Source organism: Loxodonta africana, chromosome 4 (assembly GCF_030014295.1).
Source record: "Loxodonta africana isolate mLoxAfr1 chromosome 4, mLoxAfr1.hap2, whole genome shotgun sequence".
NCBI classification, from domain to species: domain Eukaryota; kingdom Metazoa; phylum Chordata; class Mammalia; order Proboscidea; family Elephantidae; genus Loxodonta; species Loxodonta africana.
Window position 1 is genome coordinate 45,412,587 of NC_087345.1, and position 18,518 is coordinate 45,431,104.

The window sequence follows — 18,518 nt, forward strand, 5'->3', positions numbered from 1 at the left end:
AAATTGTGATGTTCTTATTATATCATTTTCTACATTTCTTAGCAGACATTGCTTTCTCAAATAGAGCTGTTCCTCTTTAGCTCAGGCTATTTGGTTGTCTTGAAGTATAGTTCCTACTATAAAACAAAATCAATGCTTCATTTTTTCCTTTTTTATTACCAGTCTTCAGAATACAGAGTTGATGTCCTCTGCCCATGCCTATTTTTGTTTTCCCCTCAGGTTTCTTTTTTTAAAATATCATATAACAGACTTCTAGACTTTTAAATAGTCATTGTGCTTCAGTTACCTGGAGTCATTACTCTTCTGTCAACTTTGGCCAGTGAGATCCCTGTAATGCTGGCTTTTTTGTCCTTTTGACAAGGATCTATTAGTCTTTGAGCCAAGCATTGTTGTTTTCTGGCACAACAATATATCCCCGACTTACTGTATGTCCCTCATTACTTGTTTCAGAATGGATTATAATCATAAATTCTTTATCTTCCTCACACTGTAAATTTGGTTATTCCTTGTTTATTCTTTATCAGTATCCATCAGTCTTTATTCAACTTGTGTCTGTAATTTTTATCACAGAGCAACTTACTTGGAAAGAACTAAAAGTTCAAACTTTTCGTTTTGGTGTTACAGAAATATTGCAGTGCCTTTGAGTAGTTTTTTTTTTTTAATAGCTCTGTGATGGCAACTAATAACAATAATAGCTGACAAGTAGAACATGAATCAAATAACATAAACACTTTGATATTATTTATTACAGACAACTATGATGAAGAGAAGTTTTTTCTCCCTAAATAATGTTTTCTTCATGTGAAAATAAAGTTTTCTTTTGTTACAAAGTTAGTCGAACTGTAGTAAGCAAAAAATGTTAAGCTGTAAAAGTTGACTACAGCAATGCTAATTTTGCCATTCAGCTATAAAAAGGCAAGTTGTTTTTTAACTTTATGAAATTTATAAAAGCTGTCCAAAGATACATTCTGAATGATATAATTTCTTGCTATTTATTATGCTTTCCTCAAATTAATTGAATTTCAGTTGATGACAGGAGTTATAAGAGGTATGGCTCATTTACTTTATTTTTGTTATGATTAAAGATTTCAAAATAGCGTTATTTCTCATATGAAAGAAATTAATTTTATTACTATATGTTTTCTTCTTATATGGGAAATCTTTTATGTTTTTTAAGTGGTTTTCAAATCCCTCTTACTTATCTTTCCCCAAAGTGGCTAGTGCTTAACCAGAAGAAAATACATCAAAATAACTCAGTGTATCCTTACTTACATAGGAAATGGCCATTTTCAAGATTGCAGCCCTCCAAAAAGTTTTAGATAATAGTGTCTCTCTGTCTGAACTAGAACTGGCCAATAAACAATACAATGAACTGACAGCTAAGTACAGGGACATCTTACAAAAAGATAATATGCTTGTTCAAAGAACAACTAACTTGGAGCAGTTAGAGGTAAGTTTATATAATGCTTAAGCCCTGTGATATTACCCATTCTTCTTCAGTGATATCTTTATTTTTCTTTAGCGAGAGTTTGTAGATTTTAATATAAAAAAATTTAGTTCTGTTACTGAAAATTTAAGGGGTATCATTTATGGGTGAAACTTAATTGTAAATATTTTGTTCCTGAGTATTATGACACACACATGTATAATTCCTATAGTTTGCAGAGTGACTTCTGGACACCTTCATCCAGGTCGTCTTCTGTAGCCCACTATCACAATTTAGCTGAATAAAGCCTCTTTTTAGCAAGTGTTTAGAAAAGACAAAGCAGCAGGTAATAGGTTATTGTAGTCAAAGGAGGACATGTCATTAAATACTTACCCCTTTTTCTTACCCCTGTTCCCAGAGTAAATTATTCTCATGGTCCCTGGATTCTGTTCCTTGGGATGGATGTGGCTGAGAGTAGATGAGTTACTAATGGCTCTTCCGGGACCATGGATGAGCTCTACTAGTCTCTTCTTGTTTTATTATAGAGTGGAGTATCATGGTTTCATTCAAACAACCTGTAAATATGGCTCAAAACCTTTTACTATTTTCTTGCCACTTGATATCCATACCTTTTCCAGTAGGTAAAACAAGTTCCTAATTTGTTTGTCTTGCTCATAAGCAATATGGGTTTATATCTTCTAAGATCCTCTCATAGGAGTGGGATGAAATCTGATTCTTTTGGTTCGATCACTTTTCCTTGCTTATTGGTATGTGTTTAGTAAATCAAAACATTTCGAATAGTTTTCAATGACTCCAACAAAAGTACCTGAGTCATTATGTATTAATAGTGTCTAGGATTATTCATGGTCAGTTAACTGTTTACATTTGCCAAAAACATTATTATGCTCATTTTTATAGAAAATTGTGAATGTTTAGATGTGATAATAACTTTTTTTTTTCCCTTTCTCTATGCCTTCTTCCCTCTTCCATGTAGCATTAGTAAATCCTAGCTAAGGAAATTGTTGGTACATAATATGTCAATGAGTATTTTTTAGTTTTATCTATTTTCCCAAAGACTATTTCTCCTCTTTCCTCTTTGTACACAATTAGGGGCGTATATTTTAAAGTTGCTTAATTATCCTATATACTAAAGATGAAAACATAAGTGGTCTTTCTGATTCTCAGGTCTAGAATACAAGATAGCAAGTGATAATGCCATAAGAGAGATACAGGTAACTGCACTGTTGGAGTTTAGAGAAAGAAGAGGCTATTTCTGACCTGGCAGAGGAGGTGCAGTTTATGCTGAGCCTTCAAGAGTTTTAACATGCAGACATAGGGTGGGAGTGGAGAAGACTGACTGTTTTACTCAGAGGGAAAAACACAGGCAAAGGCAAAAGATAGAAAAATATGAAGTGAGAACTTCATTTTTTCAAGTGGTATGTATCTGAGTTTTAAGTGGAAAGGATTGAGGCAGATTCATGAAGGACTAGATTAGTTTGGAATATTTTTGATAGGTAGTGGGAAGTCTTTGCCTATTTTTGAGCAGGGAAATAATATGACCAATAATATGATGGTTCTTATGGCTGGAATGGAGCCCTAGTGGCACAGTGGTTAAGAACTCAGCTGCTAACCAAAAGGTCGGCAGTTCAAATCCTCAGCTGCTCCTTGGAAACCCTATGGGGTGGTTCTGTTCTGTTCTTTTGGGTCACTACGAGTCAGAAATGACCCAATAGCAATGGGTTTGGTTTTTTCTATGGCTGGAATATTCATGTGATTGTGTGTGCAGTCCTTGAGCTTCCCATCATTTTGAACCTTTAAAAAAATGTTGATATATTTTCTTTGTCTTTTCATATATGCTAATTACTTCAACAAATTTGTTTAGTTCCTGTGTTTCAGATGTTATTGCAGTATAACAAAATGGCCCCCAAAACTTAGTACGTTAAACAGCCATTTAATTGTGTTCATAGGTTTTGTGGGCCAGGAGTAATTCAAACAGGACAGAGAGGGGATGGCACGTCTCTCACATCCGGCAACTGGGCTAGATTGCCTTGAAGGCTGATTCTCAGCTGGAACTGTTTACCAGAATGTCTATATATGACTTCTCCACATGCTTGAGCTTCCTCACAGCATGACAGTCTCGGAGGATTTGAACTTCTCACATGACCGCTTACTGCTCTAGTACTAGTGTTCTAGTGAATAAGGTGTAAGCCACATCACGTTCTGCGACTTAGCTTTGGAAGTCACATAATGTCAACCTCTTCTGTACCTTATTGCTCAAAGCAGTCACGGGCTGCCCATATTTAATCGGAGAGGACATAGCCTCTACCTCTCAGTGGAAGAAATGCTAAACATTTGTAGTTTTTTTTTTTTTTTTTTAAGACTGATATGAGTGAATTGATTCAACAGCAATGGGTTTGGCTTTTTTTTTTTTTTGAAATAGCCTGCTATTTTCTAGAAAATCTTTGCCTGGCTGATTTACAGCTACCTCAAAGTCAATATATATGAGACTCTGAATGTACTCATTTTCCCAGATACATCATCCGATTAAGAGACCTGTTAGTTGCAGTGTCTCTTTCTCTCCTACATTTGCTGCATCTCAGATATAATTCTAAACATCTCATATCCAAGGTCCCTGGGTGGCACAAACTGCTCTCATTAATGGTACAAACCTACCCAGTGACGCCACAAAAGAAAGGCAATGGCAATCTGCCTATCTGCCTCCATAAAGATTGCAGCCAAGAAAACCCGATGTAAAAGTTCTACTCTGTAACACGTGGGGTTTCCATGAGTCATAATTGACTCGATGGCAATGGGTCTGTTTGTTTTTTTCCTTGCATTCATTTCTACTGGCAACACCTTAGTTTTATTCTTTATCATTACTGTGATAGCTATTGCTCATATCCCTATCTTCGGTCTTAACTCCTTACTGCCACCAGAATAATCATCCTAAACATGAATCTGAACATGTCACTCCCTAGCCTAAAACTTATCAGAAGCTCCCAAAAGTCCATCTTGTGATAAGTCCCCTACTTACCTCATGTCATCTCCTGCTTTAAGAAGCCTCACAACTTATGTTTTATAAACTGAACTATCAGTTTTCTGCAACACAGTATTCCTTCTTTCATATGTTCTGTTGTACAGGCTGTTTTCTTTGCCTACAAAAATATATCAGTTTATCTGCTCAGTGAATCTCTATTCACCTTTCAAAACTCGTTCAGGCATTACCTTTTTTTCTGAAGCCATCAGTTATTTGTGGTCCGTTTAACGGAACAAATCACTCCACTGCCTATACTAGTTCTGTATTTTGTACATAGTTCTACTATTTATATCACATTATATCTGTTTATATATTTGCCTTCTCTACAGGAACATAAATCTTTTAATAACAGTGACTCTATTCATTTTTATGTGTTTAGTACCTCCTTTTTTTGGCAGCATTAGAGCTAATAGGTGTTGAACTGAGAGTGTGATTATTGGTGTAGAGCCACAGTGCATCAAATATGGTCATTAGGAAATCATTGATGTCTTTTAAGAATAAAGTCTCATGAGAATAGATGTGATGAAAATTAGATTTCGAAATGTAAAGAATAGAGTAGGTAATAAGGAAATAGAAAAACTGGAAATTTTATGTAGTAGAAGAAAAGAGAAGTAGAGCTGGAGTAAGGTAGGGTTAGAAGGAGGGTTTGTTTTGTTTTTAAATAAAGGTGACCAATGAAGTTTAATAAGAGGGGAAAAGAAAGTTTAAAGCTAATAGGGAAAGAATGATTGAAGATGAGAGTGGTAATAAGTAGAAGAGCAAGATACCAGGCCGGGGAAAGAAGATGGGAATTTGAGCAAGCACAAGGTTATCTTTAGAGGCTGGAAGAAATAGAAATGATTGAGTAGAAAGATACTTAAAACGTCCTCATCCCTCTTTTCCTTTTTTTTTTTTCTTCTGTATTTTACAGTATCTAGAACAGGGTTGTAGTTGTGCACTTTACCAGAAAGCCACATTTTATTTCCTTATTTTGCTTTTTTTTTTATCATAACACCCTCCCCTTTTTTTCCCTTTCATTACCATGCTTTGTAATTCTTCACAACACGTATTATCAATCATTGAATTATATTTGCTTATTTTCCAGCTACCCTGCTAAAATAAAATTTCCAGAATGGAACTTGTTTACCATTGAAATCCAGTGCTTAGAATATCAGGCACATAGTAGGCATTCTGTTTATTAAAGATTAAATGAACAGATGGCTTAAAATATGTTTTTACCACTGACTCCGACATTTATGTCTCCGGCCTGGCGTTTTCTCAGAGCTCTGGTCCACTGTATGGAATGACCCTAGTTTACAACTCATATGTTTCTTTATGTTTCATAGGCATCTAAAATTTAGTGTGTTCAGAAAAAGCCAATTCATGTTTTTCTCACAATCATTCCACTTTCAGTATATATTATTATCTAACCAGTTAGTCAAAAGCAGATACCTTAGACTTATTCTCTAGTCATTCCTTTCTCCTGTCATTTTTATTTCCTAAATGTAATTCCTATGTGCCCTTTTTTCTCCGTTTTCACTGCTGTGACCCTAGTCAAAACCAGTGTCATCACTCATCTGAACTCCTACGATACCTTCTTGACTAATTTCCCTGATTTTTCTATTTACCACTTTAATTTATTCTCTACATTACAGCCAGAATGGTTGCTTAGAGCTTCCCTGCTCAGAATGATTTCTTATTATTCTTTAAATTAAGTTTCAGTTCCTTTTCCTGATACACCCTGTGCTGCCTGTTGTGGCTCCTGATTACCTCTCCAACTTTAGTGTCTGTCACTCTTCACTTGTTCTTGCTCACTATGCCCAGGTCCTCCAACATTCCAAAACCTGTCCTGCTTTAGACTTCCCCCCATTTTTTTTCCAAATCCTTTCTTGCTTTAGAGCATTTGGGTTTGCCAATTTATTGGCTCTTTCCTTGGCTGATTTATTCTCAATACTACTCCTTCTACTTCCCTTCAATGAGACCTTCTTCAACCACTCTCTAGATGTACATCCTTTTATTAGTCTCTGGATCAGTACCGTGTTTCTTTTTAGATCTTCCCTTGTTAAATAATTTTTTTATTTGTTTACCTGTTTATTATCTGCTGCCTTCCACGCTCTCTCCAACCTCTACCACACACACATACACATAGGCAATAAATGATGAGCCTTATGAAGGCTAAAATTTTGTCCTTTTTTTTTTTTTACCATGAGCAACCGACATGTGTCGCTGCTGGTAGGTTAGGGATGGTCAGTAACTATTTGTGTGAATGAGAGAAACAATAACTGGTTTGTGAAGGCTGTGAAACCCTGAGTACTCAAGCTTGGCCAAAAAGAACATACAGCTTTAATGGTGAAGATAGTACAGATTGAGGGCCCTATTTTGGATATACAGAATTTTAGTGATCCTTTTCTTGCAGCTCGTTTTTAAATAATATTTTGTATTATGAAAGTATTATTAACCACAGTATAGGTTTATCATGCTGTTGTTATTTTGGGAAGAACTTCTAATTTTATAAAAAACTTGATTTGCATTTTTGGACTTATTACATAAACTTAAGGCAATGTCACTTCTGTGGTATTGGTCTGAATTACAGCTTTGTTTCTCAGTGATGTGTCTGTCTTATTCAGTGTGAAAATGCATCCCTGAAAGAACAAATGGAGTCTATAAATAAAGAACTGGAGATTACCAAGGAAAAACTTCACACTATTGAACAAGCCTGGGAACAAGAAACTAAATTAGGTACATGTTTACTCTGGTAGTATGAAATCATCAAGATCTACTAGTAAATATTTTTCATTTAAAGTTCCTTTTCTATACCCGACGAAAAGGAAGTACTTTGATAAAAATTAACTCTATGCTTGAAAGTTTAATTTAGCAGACAGTTGAATAATATCGTATATTAATCCCTACCCAATTTTTATTTTCTGTTCTTAAATTAGTTTTGGTGAAATCATGTATGTTAAACATTTGTGACTAAGCATTAGATGTTTTGAACCATTTAACAATTGTTATAACATTGGTGATAATTTCAAAATATCTGTATTTTAAAAAAATAGTATTATGAGTTCTTTCACCATGTGTAAGGTTATATTAGGAATATATATCATTTGATATTTTTAAATTAAAAGTTCAACATGAAACATAAAACATCGAAGAAAATTTGAAAGGAATTTTTTTGCCCATAATTCCAATACAGTATTGTCACATATTTTGTATTACATTATATGTGCTCACATTTATATGCTTTAATATGATAAATGTATTAAATATTATTATATAGTGTATTCACTTAGTAGATATCAAAAATATTTTCCACCTTTTATTCATTATACATATAAAAGTACATATCACGTAATATCCTACTGTGCTTGTGTGATTAAATCACTAGCTTTTCTTAATTTTGTTATTGCTTATAATGCCACAGTGCACACCTTCATGTACACCTAAGAGAGCTATTACTGTGTCAGAGAATGTTAAAATCTCTATGGCTCCTGCTAGGGTTTTACATATTTTTCAAATGCTCATTCTAGTTTATGACATTTTAACAATTTTGTCTCACTAGCATTGTGATTTCTCATTTTAAAATAAATCTGCTGCTTTGGATAAAGTGTTTTTGTTATGAGACCTTAGGGCTTTAATGCTATTCATGGTTAAATTGGTAACTAACACTTGTGGTTTAGAGAGGCCTAACATTTGGAATTTTAAGATAAGCTAATTTTAGAAATGTAATTTTTAATTCATTAAGAGATTGAATATGAAAGAAGATACCTTTTAAACTAAGATATAAAAGAGTTAATGCATGTCTAGTAGATTTTTGGTTCATTTTACCTTATTTCTGTAAGTGTTTAATTCACTGTAGGAATTACTTAATTTTCAAATACCTAAATCTCTCCCATGCATGGCTCTGTATCACTGCAGTTTTAAAAGCTTTTCTTCATTGCTTGTTGGCCTTATGTCTTTGTTTAAGTGTGCCACTTTCTTCACTTTTTTTTAGCCAGGAACTTATTGTTGGGCTGTTATGCCCTTCCCTCTGTCTAAAAAATTCAGACAAGAACACTTTGATGACTAACCTGTCTCATTCAGCCCCTGTGACATGCCTCTTTGCATCAGCAGAATTTAATACAGTATAGAATGTGGAGGGAGTTTTGTGTTCTTCCTATATTTAGTGCAGTTTTTTTTTTTCCCCCTTGTATCCATGGTGCTTAGGGTTGCCTGAATGAGACTATTTCATAATGGGCTGGTTTTCTAATGCTTTTAGCCTCTCCTGGTAATCTGCTGTGGTTAGCAATAAGATCACTATTTGCAGCAGCTTTGCCAAAATAGTATATTTTAAAGATACATGCAGAACAGAGTAAAATGCTTTTTAAAACTGAGGTAGGCATCAGACAGTTTTTTTGTTTTTGAAAAAAGTGTGTATTACTTTTTCAGTGACTCGATTTTAAAGTCTCATATTCAAGTTGTAAAGTGTAAAAATCTGAAGCCCTACAATTGAGGGATATTTCCAAATATGATCTTCTTGAACCACGAGTATTATTTGGACTTTGTACACATCTAATATCAGTAAAATATTTTACATTCTTTAACTAGTTGTTACACCATAATTTTTATATATGTAGTTGTATGGCTTTTCTTTAGGCACAAGTCTGTAGTTGAATGAAAAGAGAACTAAAACCCAGTTATAAAACTTGAACTTGTGAGGCTAGAAAAATAGGAGGGCATTACTGGTGTTATAAAGGATTTTTACAAAGTGAATTACTGTTTGATTCATTTAAATAATTGACTTCCCTAAGCATATGAGTTTTAATTGGCTCTCTAAAAAGGAAAAAAGTCTTTACCAATTCCCGCCCCCACTTCTGGAGCCTGTCTGTTATGCAAAGCACTGCAAAGCAAAAGTAAAAGTTTTTTCCATCCCAGAAAAAAAGGGCAAGTGACTAATGATACTTCTTTGTCATTCGTTTTCATGGTAAATTGGGGGGTTTTGGTTCTCTTTTCATTCAACCACAGAGTTGCATTGAAAGAAAAGCCATACAACTACATATATAAAATTAGGATGTAACAACTAGCTAAAGAATGTAAAATATTTTACTGATACTGGATGTGTACAAAGTCCAAATAATACTCGCGGTTCAAGAAGATCATATTTGGAAATATCCCTCAATTGTATGGCTTCAGATTTTTACACTTTACAACTTGAATATATGAGACTTTAAAATCAAGTCACTGAATTTATATTCACAAAGTCGTGTGCTTCACCACATCTCTTCTCATACAGCTTATTTCCTTTCAGTTAAAAAAATATATATATTTACTATTTTTTTGATTCCCTACATGTGATACTTCCTATACGGAGTCCTTAATGTGTTACTTCAAAGATCTTATGAGGAATAATTTTTTTTTAATTTTTAGATTAATAAAAAACATGAGTTCTACAGAGATTAAATGAGTTGTTCAGCATTATACAGGCAGGACGTAACAGAGCTAAGTCAGGAATCTAGGTCTGTCATAATTCAAGAAGTTGATGTGCTTTCCCTGGAACTGTACTGCCTTCTTATATAGGTCGTCTGAAATATCTGGCATAGGATTTTGATATGTGCAGCATGAGATTGACTTAAGTATTGTTGCATGTAGGAAATGAATCTGACATGGAGAAGACCAAAAAATCAGTAACCAACAGTGAAATCGTTTCTATTTCAAAAAAAATCACCATGCTGGAAATGAAGGAATTAAATGAAAGACAGCGGGCTGAACATTCTCAAAAAATGTATGAACACCTAAGGACTTCATTAAAACAGATCGAAGAACGTAATTTTGAATTGGAAACCAAATTTGCTGAGGTTCGATATCATAAATTTTTCATGCAATTAGTGAGTAAAGAATTAAGCTTGGAACTTGGTAGACATTGTATTATTCTTTAGAGGCTTATTTGTGTCTCTGAAGTAGTGTATTAATATAGTGGCTGTGTTGCATGTAAATAAATAAGTAAATAATTTCTTTTTAAGTCTGAAATATTTAAAAATAAAGCAGATATTTTCTGTGAATGAGATCTTGTTTCTCACCAGATTACATTATTAGATTTAGTGTGAAAGATGTTATTTGTTTAATAATGGAATTGCCTTCCACTACTATTCATTCATTGAATAAATATTTATTGAGTGCCTATTGCATGTTAGGCACTATATGGGGACTGGGACTATAGCCATAAACAAAATGGACAGTAATCCTAGCCCTCGGAGTTTATAATCTAATAGGAGGGTTTAGACTTTTTTGATGTGATCAGAGTCATTAAGCTTCTTAGCAATAAATATAGTTTGCAAATATTCAGCAATTTATGACAAAGTAGCATGCTTGTAATATTCATTTGCTTACCTGGAGAAATAGTATATGTTCCAAACCATATATATCATCTTTCTTTATTTTAAATCTATATTAATAAGATTTTATTATCTCATTTGGTTGTGCCATATTTTACACAAATAACGTGTGCCTTCTACATCTGTTTGCCAAACGTGCCCTTCCCCTAGGAGGTATTTTCATAAGCACCACTTTGCCAATTTTTTTTTTCACATGTTGCTGTAAAAATAGTAGCATAGTATGCTTGTAAAAATAGTAGCATAGTATGCTTATAAAAATGCCTCGAGGGGGAGAAGGAGCGTTTGGCAAACAGTCGTAGGAGGTGTGTATTATTTGAATAAAAATATGGTACTTGTAGGTGATACAGTATAATTGCAACAAAATAGAATGAATATACTGCATTCCAAGCAAGTTAAGAAAATCAGAGGTTCAGATATTACTAGTGAGTTGCCTAATATAAATTATTTTTGGTAGATTGAAATATAGCTATATATTTATATATATGTAAACAAAAAACAAAATTTTTTTATGTAGGTAGGTTGAAATATAGCTAGAGTTTCTAAAATTGGTTCCTGACTCATTCTCCTTTTTACCCACCCAATTCAGTATGTGAACTGATGCAAAGTAGATTGCAAAGTAGATTGCAGTATTCTAAAAACTAAATTACAAGGAAAACCTCACCAACGTTGATATAGCTCAACATTTTTTTCATGATTCTTTTCCTTAGCTTACTAAAATCAATTTGGATGCACAGAAAGTGGAACAGATGTTAAGAGATGAATTAGCTGATAGTGTGAGCAAAGCAGTAAGTGATGCTGATAGGCAGCGGATTCTAGAATTAGAGAAGAATGAAATGGAACTAAAAGTTGAAGTGTCAAAGTAAGTACATGCGAACTTTTTAGTTAGTTTGATTATATGTGTCTGCTGGAGTTTATCTTTAAGAAACCTAATTATAGGAGAAGAAGGGTAATATTCTTAGTATCAGTTGATACTGCTTTCTTTTTATAAGAACAGAGTTAAATAATATTAACAAGGTTAGTATTTAACAAGGTTAAATAATAATATTGAAGAAGAAATGGTCTCTCAAGATTTACATTTTTTAGAATCTGAATAGTATTGTGGAAAGCACTGAACTTGGAATCAAGACCTTCTGAGGCCTGGACCCTCTACATACTAATTATTTTTTCTGGGAGAAGCAATCAATTTATTTAAACTTCAGTTTCTTCACTTTAATAAACAAGTAATAGTGTCTCTTCTACGTTTTCTATAAGGTTGCTATAGAAACATAATGAAGCATTCAGATTTTGACTTAATTTACATTTATTCGGCATCTGCTGTGTACTAGATAGGCATTGCGCTCGGTACTAAACAGGTACTAACTCATACAGTCACACCTAATAATCCTGAAGTAGTGTTATTGTTTTCATTTTACATGAGGAAACAGGCTCAGCTAGCCTCTCACACAAAATCTTTGTAAGGAGTAAATATGTGTGCCAGGTAGATACTTGTTGCTCATACTCCTTTTGTAATTAGCTGCTGTTCTTGTGTGCCCTCGAGTTGATTTCAACTCATAGCCCTGGTGGCACAATGGTTACGCACTGGGCTGCTAACAGAAAGGTCAGCGGTTTGAACCCTCCAACGCTCTGTAGGGGAAAAGTCCTGGCCATCTGCTCTTGTAAAGATAACAGCCTAGGAATAGGATCACTATGAGATTAGCTGCTACTTCAGTAGAAAAAGTTAAGGAGCACTGGCAATCTGTGAAGAAGAAATAATTAGTACAAAATTGTTTCTATGGCTTACTCATAAAGTTACAGTCACCTTTTTTGGAGCCTTAATAGTCCTTTTGGGAATATCAGTTATTGCCAGCCTTTTTCATTAAGGACTCTTTTTTTTTTTTTCTGTTCTTCCTCTATCTTCATGGAACTCATCTGTTGAAATAAAGTAAATTATAATTATTCATTTTTATTATATTAGTCAAGATTTATATAACTGGAATGAGAACTTCTGCTCAGTATGAGAAAACCAGGTTTATCAATCACACTGAGCTAAAATTATTCCAGCCCAAAGCAAAGAAACTTAACATTTTACTTTGCCTATATAATTTCATCACAGCAGTCATATGGAAAATTGAAAGATTTATTACCATCAAGCGCCTTCTTTTTTTGTAATGCAAGCAAATGCTTACTTTGCTGTTTTATACATTTCTGATAACTTATAAATTAAGATAAATCAAAACATACATTAATCCACCTAGGGTATTTAGGAATTTAAAATTTCTATATTTTTAACTGTATAGTTTTATCAGACATAATTATTACCTTATTCTAGCATATCAAACTTTGGTAGCATTTCATGAAAAAAAAAAAGGTGTGGGAGAAAGTTTCTTTGGCCGTATATATTTGGAAAGTGATATAGCTAAGTCCAGTTTGAGATAATTATTTACTTTAGAACTTATTAGAACATGTAATATAAATACTATGTATTATGAATTTTCAAGGGAGAATGCGGTGTTGAGAATGGAGTCTTTCACAGAACCATTGTTAACTTCCTATGGAATCATGTTTCATGAAACATGGCTTAGGAAACCTTGCTTTAGTATTTTATACAAAGAGAGGTGCTGGAAGCTAATGACTTTTCCAGTGGTCTAGAAATTAGAAATTTTGGTGTTAACTTAGAAAATGTGCTTAATTGTTCCTGAAACATTTTATCACTTCCTAGACTGAGGGAGATTTCTGACATTGCCAAAAGACAAGTTGAAATTCTGAATACACAACAACAGTCCAGGGAAAAGGAAGTAGAGTCCCTCAGAATGCAACTGTTAGACTATCAGGTATGTACTGTATTGGCACTTCTATAGATATTTTAAAAAAACAGACTAAACCCATTGCCATTGAGTTGATCCTGACTCATAGTGACCCTATAGGACAGAGTAGAACTGCCCCCCTGCCCCATAGGGTTTTCAAGGAGTGGCTGATGGATTCAAACTGTCGACCTTTTGGTTAGCAGCCAAGGTCTTAACCACTGCATCACCATGGCTTCTATATAGATATAGTCTCTTTTTTACCTAAATTCACATTAGATATTGGGATGATTTTAGAGTTTTATCAGAAAATATGCCAACCAGAGGGTCCTATTCTTGTTAGTTGGAACCACGTCGGAAAAATACTTCCAGCTTGAAATGCCCGCTATAATCCAGAAAAGCATTTAAGTGTCTATAGCTTCATCGTTCTATTAATCAAAGCTAAGGCGCTGATAAATAATAGTCATTCATAACAATATTTTCTCTTGTATTTATATGTAGTTTTCATATATAAATTTTTTAGGATTAAAAAATAACCATTACATCATCTGCATCAGTATGATACTAATGTTCTTATTTGCATATGCAAGTTAAAAACAGAGTAATATTTCAACTTTAGTTTGATGCCATATTGGGATTTTAAACATGTTTAATTCTATGTTTTTCTCTTTGGTAGTTATTTGTATTAAAGCATGGTTAGATTTTTATAGAATCTAATGTACCATTGCTTTAAAAATTTATTTAGTAAGCTATGATTTTAAATTCATGATAAGTTTAATTGGAAAAATTTGGAATTTACTACAAATATGTATATATATATATATTTTGATATTAGGCACAGTCTGATGAGAAGGCACTAATTGCCAAGTTGCACCAACTTATTGTCTCTCTTCAAATTAATGAGGCTACATCTCTGGGTAAGTTGGAGTCAGTTACATCTAAACTGCAGAAGATGGAGGCTTATAATTTGCGCTTAGAGCAAAAACTTGATGAAAAAGAGCAGACTCTCTATTATGCTCGCTCGGAAGGGAGAAACAGAGCAAAACATCTACGCCAAACAATTCAATCTCTACGACGACAGTTTAGTGGAGCATTACCCTTGGCACAGCAGGAAAAGTTCTCTAAAACAATGATTCAGCTACAAAATGACAAACTTAAGATAATGCAAGAAATGAAAAATTCTCAAAATGAACACAGAACTATGGAGAACAAAACACTGGAGATGGAATTAAAGTTAAAAGGCCTAGAAGAGTTAATAAGCACTTTAAAGGATTCCAGGGGGGCCCAAAAGGTAAAACATGGATTTTAAATCCAGTATTTCCAAATAATTTTAAGCTCTTAATATGTGCCTCTATGAAAAATGATTAGTGTGTGACCAAAATTATAATTTATTAATTTTGATTTTATAAATTAGGAATTTTGACTCTTGAATATGTATTGTTAAAAAAAAAAGATGATTCTAAACAGAGATCTCAATATAAGTGCTTATTTGTATAAGATGAAAGAGCTTTAAACTCTAGAAACCTTCCTATATTAATTGCTAATTGTAATTATTTTTAGCCATCATAGTGCTAATTACTAGAAATCTACTCTTTGTAATTATTAGCTGTTTAAAATTGTTTTAAATAGTAAATTCACATTTGTCTTTTAATATAATTCATGTTTTATCCCGTCTTGATAATTAAATGAAGAACAGTTATCTAGCAACTGAATCTTATTCTGTAGGCTAGAAGTAGCTAGGATTTCCATTTTTTGAAAGTAAAACTAGCATTACTTTGCCTTGCTCAGTTAATTTAAGTAAGTGCTTAATAACTGTGTGAAATGAATAGAAAATGTGAAAGTGAATGTTAAGAGTGATATCCATTCCAACATAATTTGAAGAAGTTTCATGTTAAGATCTGACATATTCTTAGAAAAGAGTCTATGGAAGTTCCAAATAAGTTTTGCCATGTGGCTTGACTAAAGATGTTTTATATCTTATTTTATTATAGGATATTGTTCATTAATTTCAGTTAAAATAATTGGGATCAATGGAGAAATAATTTATATAGCATTTATATTTGTACATATAATTTATAAATCTTTAGGTAATTAATTGGCATATGAAAATAGAAGAACTTCGTCTTCAAGAGCTTAAACTAAATCGAGAATTAGTCAAGGATAAAGAAGAAATAAAATATTTGAATAACATAATTTCTGAATATGAGCATACAATCAGTAGTCTAGAGGAAGAAATTGTGCAACAGAACAAGGTTTCATTTTATATTTATTTATTTATTTATGTTAAGATTTAAATCATATGAACATTGCTTGAGTGATGACTACATTATTCTAATTGAATATAGCTCCCATTATTGTGTTATAAAATATTCTGTTTATTTTCTAAACTACTTCAGATATGCATATTTATTTATTTAGTTGTTGTAATAATAGTTTTGCTTATAAGGAACAACACATAAGCCATCTTATTCCATATGTTGGTTTTTAATTTTGGCATTAGTTATTTGACTGTTCACAGTTACAGTTTCTACTGGCTTTCACTGGTGGAAAAGGAAAAGACAGCTTGTTGTAGAAAAAGCGTATGTACTTTAGAGGCAGAGGGAGTTCATCAAGCACATGCTTGCATTAGAGGTTTTTGTTTTTCCTCTCCCTGCATTATTCTTACCCAGATACCTGTATTGTTTGCTCAAATGTCATACTTTATCAGTGCAGCCTTAACCAACCACCCCATAAAAAAAAAAATTTTTTTTTTTTTTCCCAACTGTAAATCCTACCGTCAAGATTCCCTCAATAGAGATTACCTGGCTTCATTTTTTTTTTTCCATCTGTCACTGCATTTCTCAGTATGTCCATTTTTCTCCAGCTTGTCACCCTCTGACATATTACATATTTACTTGCTTGTTTATTGTCTGTCTCCCCTCACTAGACTGTAAGCCTCATGGCTGTAGAAACGTGCTTTTGTTCACTGCTGTGTTCTCAGTGCCTAGAATAATGCTTGGCAAATAGTATCTGTTATTAAATATGTGTTGAATGAATAGGTGGCTGGGTGGATGGATGAATGGATGGATAGGTGGGTTGAAATTCTAACTCCACATCTATCTCTGTGATCTTAGGCAAGTTACTTCACCTCTGAGTTTGTTTCTTTTTCCATAAAATGAGACTATTAATAGCAACCTCAAAGGATTATTGTGAGGATAAAAAATATATGCAGAGTGAGTGTTATACGCCTGGTGAGTGTTTGCATGTGCATATCTAATAAAGACTGTCTTTTTTCAGTTTCATGAAGAAAGACAAATGGCCTGGGATCAAAGAGAAGTAGAGCTGGAACGTCAACTAGACATCTTTGACCGTCAACAAAATGAAATACTAAATGCAGCACAAAAGGCATGAATGCTTCTGTAGCCTCTGTATCATGGCCTAAAATGTTAATTCATAGGAATACTTCTAAAGTCAGATGTAATTTTAACTGATGTTATCTTTCCGTGTTTAAAATATAAGTGGAGATTTTGTGTTTTGTTATAGTTGTAAAAATTAACATTCTTCTCAGTGTTGCAACTGCTTTTTTTTTTTTTTTTTATTCTAATTCTTAACAGTTTGAAGAGGCCACGGGATCAATGCCAGACCCTTGTTTGCCCCTTCCAAATCAGCTTGAGATTGCTCTGAGAAAAATTAAGGAGAATGTTCGAATAATCGTAGAAACACGGGCAACATGCAAATCATTAGAAGAGGTAACCACATAAATTTGCATTTTAACTAGGGTATTACTGGGTATGTTTGTGTAATTTTCTAAGTTATACGTGGTTATGAGGGCAGTGCATAGAACGATGAATAGTATCTGTTTCTAATTCCACTCTGCTTTTCCTCTCTTCCGTAATGCTTGTAATAGCCAATAAGGAGTAGTAGATATGGCTGTTTTGAATTCACTAGCCATTCAATCACTACTAGTCATTTTGTGTGTACTGATCTGCTGAAAGTAATTGAAAAAACTAAGGTTTTCTTCAGTAATTATAACTAGGTTTATCATTCATGTGAATTGGCAGTGAGTTACTTGATTTTAAAGTATCTGCCTTAATTCTACTGAAGAGTAAACAGCCTTTCTCTGTTTTGTTTTAATAAACTGCAGATTTTATCATGGGGATTCATTGACTCTGGCCACTGAAGTACCAATTTCTGTACTCACCTGACCTTTTCAGATTAGTTTTATAGTGGTCTGATAGTCAGTGGACCTAAATAAAAGGAATGATTTATTAAATTCCCTTTCTAAATACAGCATCATGCATTTCTGGTTCTGAATCTGCAAGATCTAAATAAGTGCCTTAATTAAACTTCATCTTTATCATAAGGACATTTCTACGATGTGATATTCTTATAACTAAATAAAATATGCATACAAATAACTCTTAAGTGGTATTACATAGAAGTACAATAAACTTAACCTTATTTAATATCAGATGTGTATTGTAAGTATGATGTGAAAAGTGAAGTGAAACTCCTGTTTTTCTTTGAACTAATCTTGCTAAAATTCAGATGAAGCATTTTTAAAAGAAAAAATATACTTTAATAATATTAATTGTGATTTGATCATTGCAGAAGCTAAAAGAAAAAGAATCTGCTTTACGGTTAGCAGAGCAAAATATTCTTTCAAGGGATAAAGTAATCAATGAATTGAGGCTTCGTTTGCCTGCCACAGCAGAACGAGAAAAGCTTATTGCTGAGCTAGGCAGAAAAGAGGTGGAACCACAGTCTCATCACACACTGAAAATTGCTCATCAAACCATTGCAAACATGCAAGCAAGGTTAAATCAAAAGGAGGAAGTGTTAAAGAAATATCAGCATCTCTTAGAAAAAGCCAGAGAGGTATTTGGTTATATTATGTTATGCTATTTTATTTATTATCATGTTTTTAATCAACCGTCAAAATTATT

At 33.3% G+C, this 18,518-nt stretch overlaps 1 protein-coding gene across 12 annotated transcripts in view; it reads left to right on the top strand.

Moving 5' to 3' along the window:
* CEP290 (centrosomal protein 290) overlaps positions 1–18,518 on the top strand; it is a 100,490-nt gene that overhangs the window by 35,626 nt on the left and 46,346 nt on the right. For 11 of the 12 annotated variants that reach the window (XR_010321782.1, XM_064283764.1, XM_064283759.1 and 8 more), the window contains 10 exons: positions 1,277–1,450; positions 7,070–7,181; positions 10,071–10,276; positions 11,521–11,672; positions 13,512–13,623; positions 14,429–14,884; positions 15,681–15,845; positions 16,870–16,977; positions 17,187–17,321; positions 18,184–18,450. Coding sequence is in view for 11 of the 12 variants with exons in the window: in XM_064283764.1 (XP_064139834.1) it covers positions 1,277–1,450; positions 7,070–7,181; positions 10,071–10,276; positions 11,521–11,672; positions 13,512–13,623; positions 14,429–14,884; positions 15,681–15,845; positions 16,870–16,977; positions 17,187–17,321; positions 18,184–18,450 (1,887 nt within the window). In the remaining variant the exon portion in view is untranslated. The remainder of the gene's footprint in view (positions 1–1,276; positions 1,451–7,069; positions 7,182–10,070; positions 10,277–11,520; positions 11,673–13,511; positions 13,624–14,428; positions 14,885–15,680; positions 15,846–16,869; positions 16,978–17,186; positions 17,322–18,183; positions 18,451–18,518) is intronic. The other variant, XM_064283761.1, reaches the window with a different exon arrangement.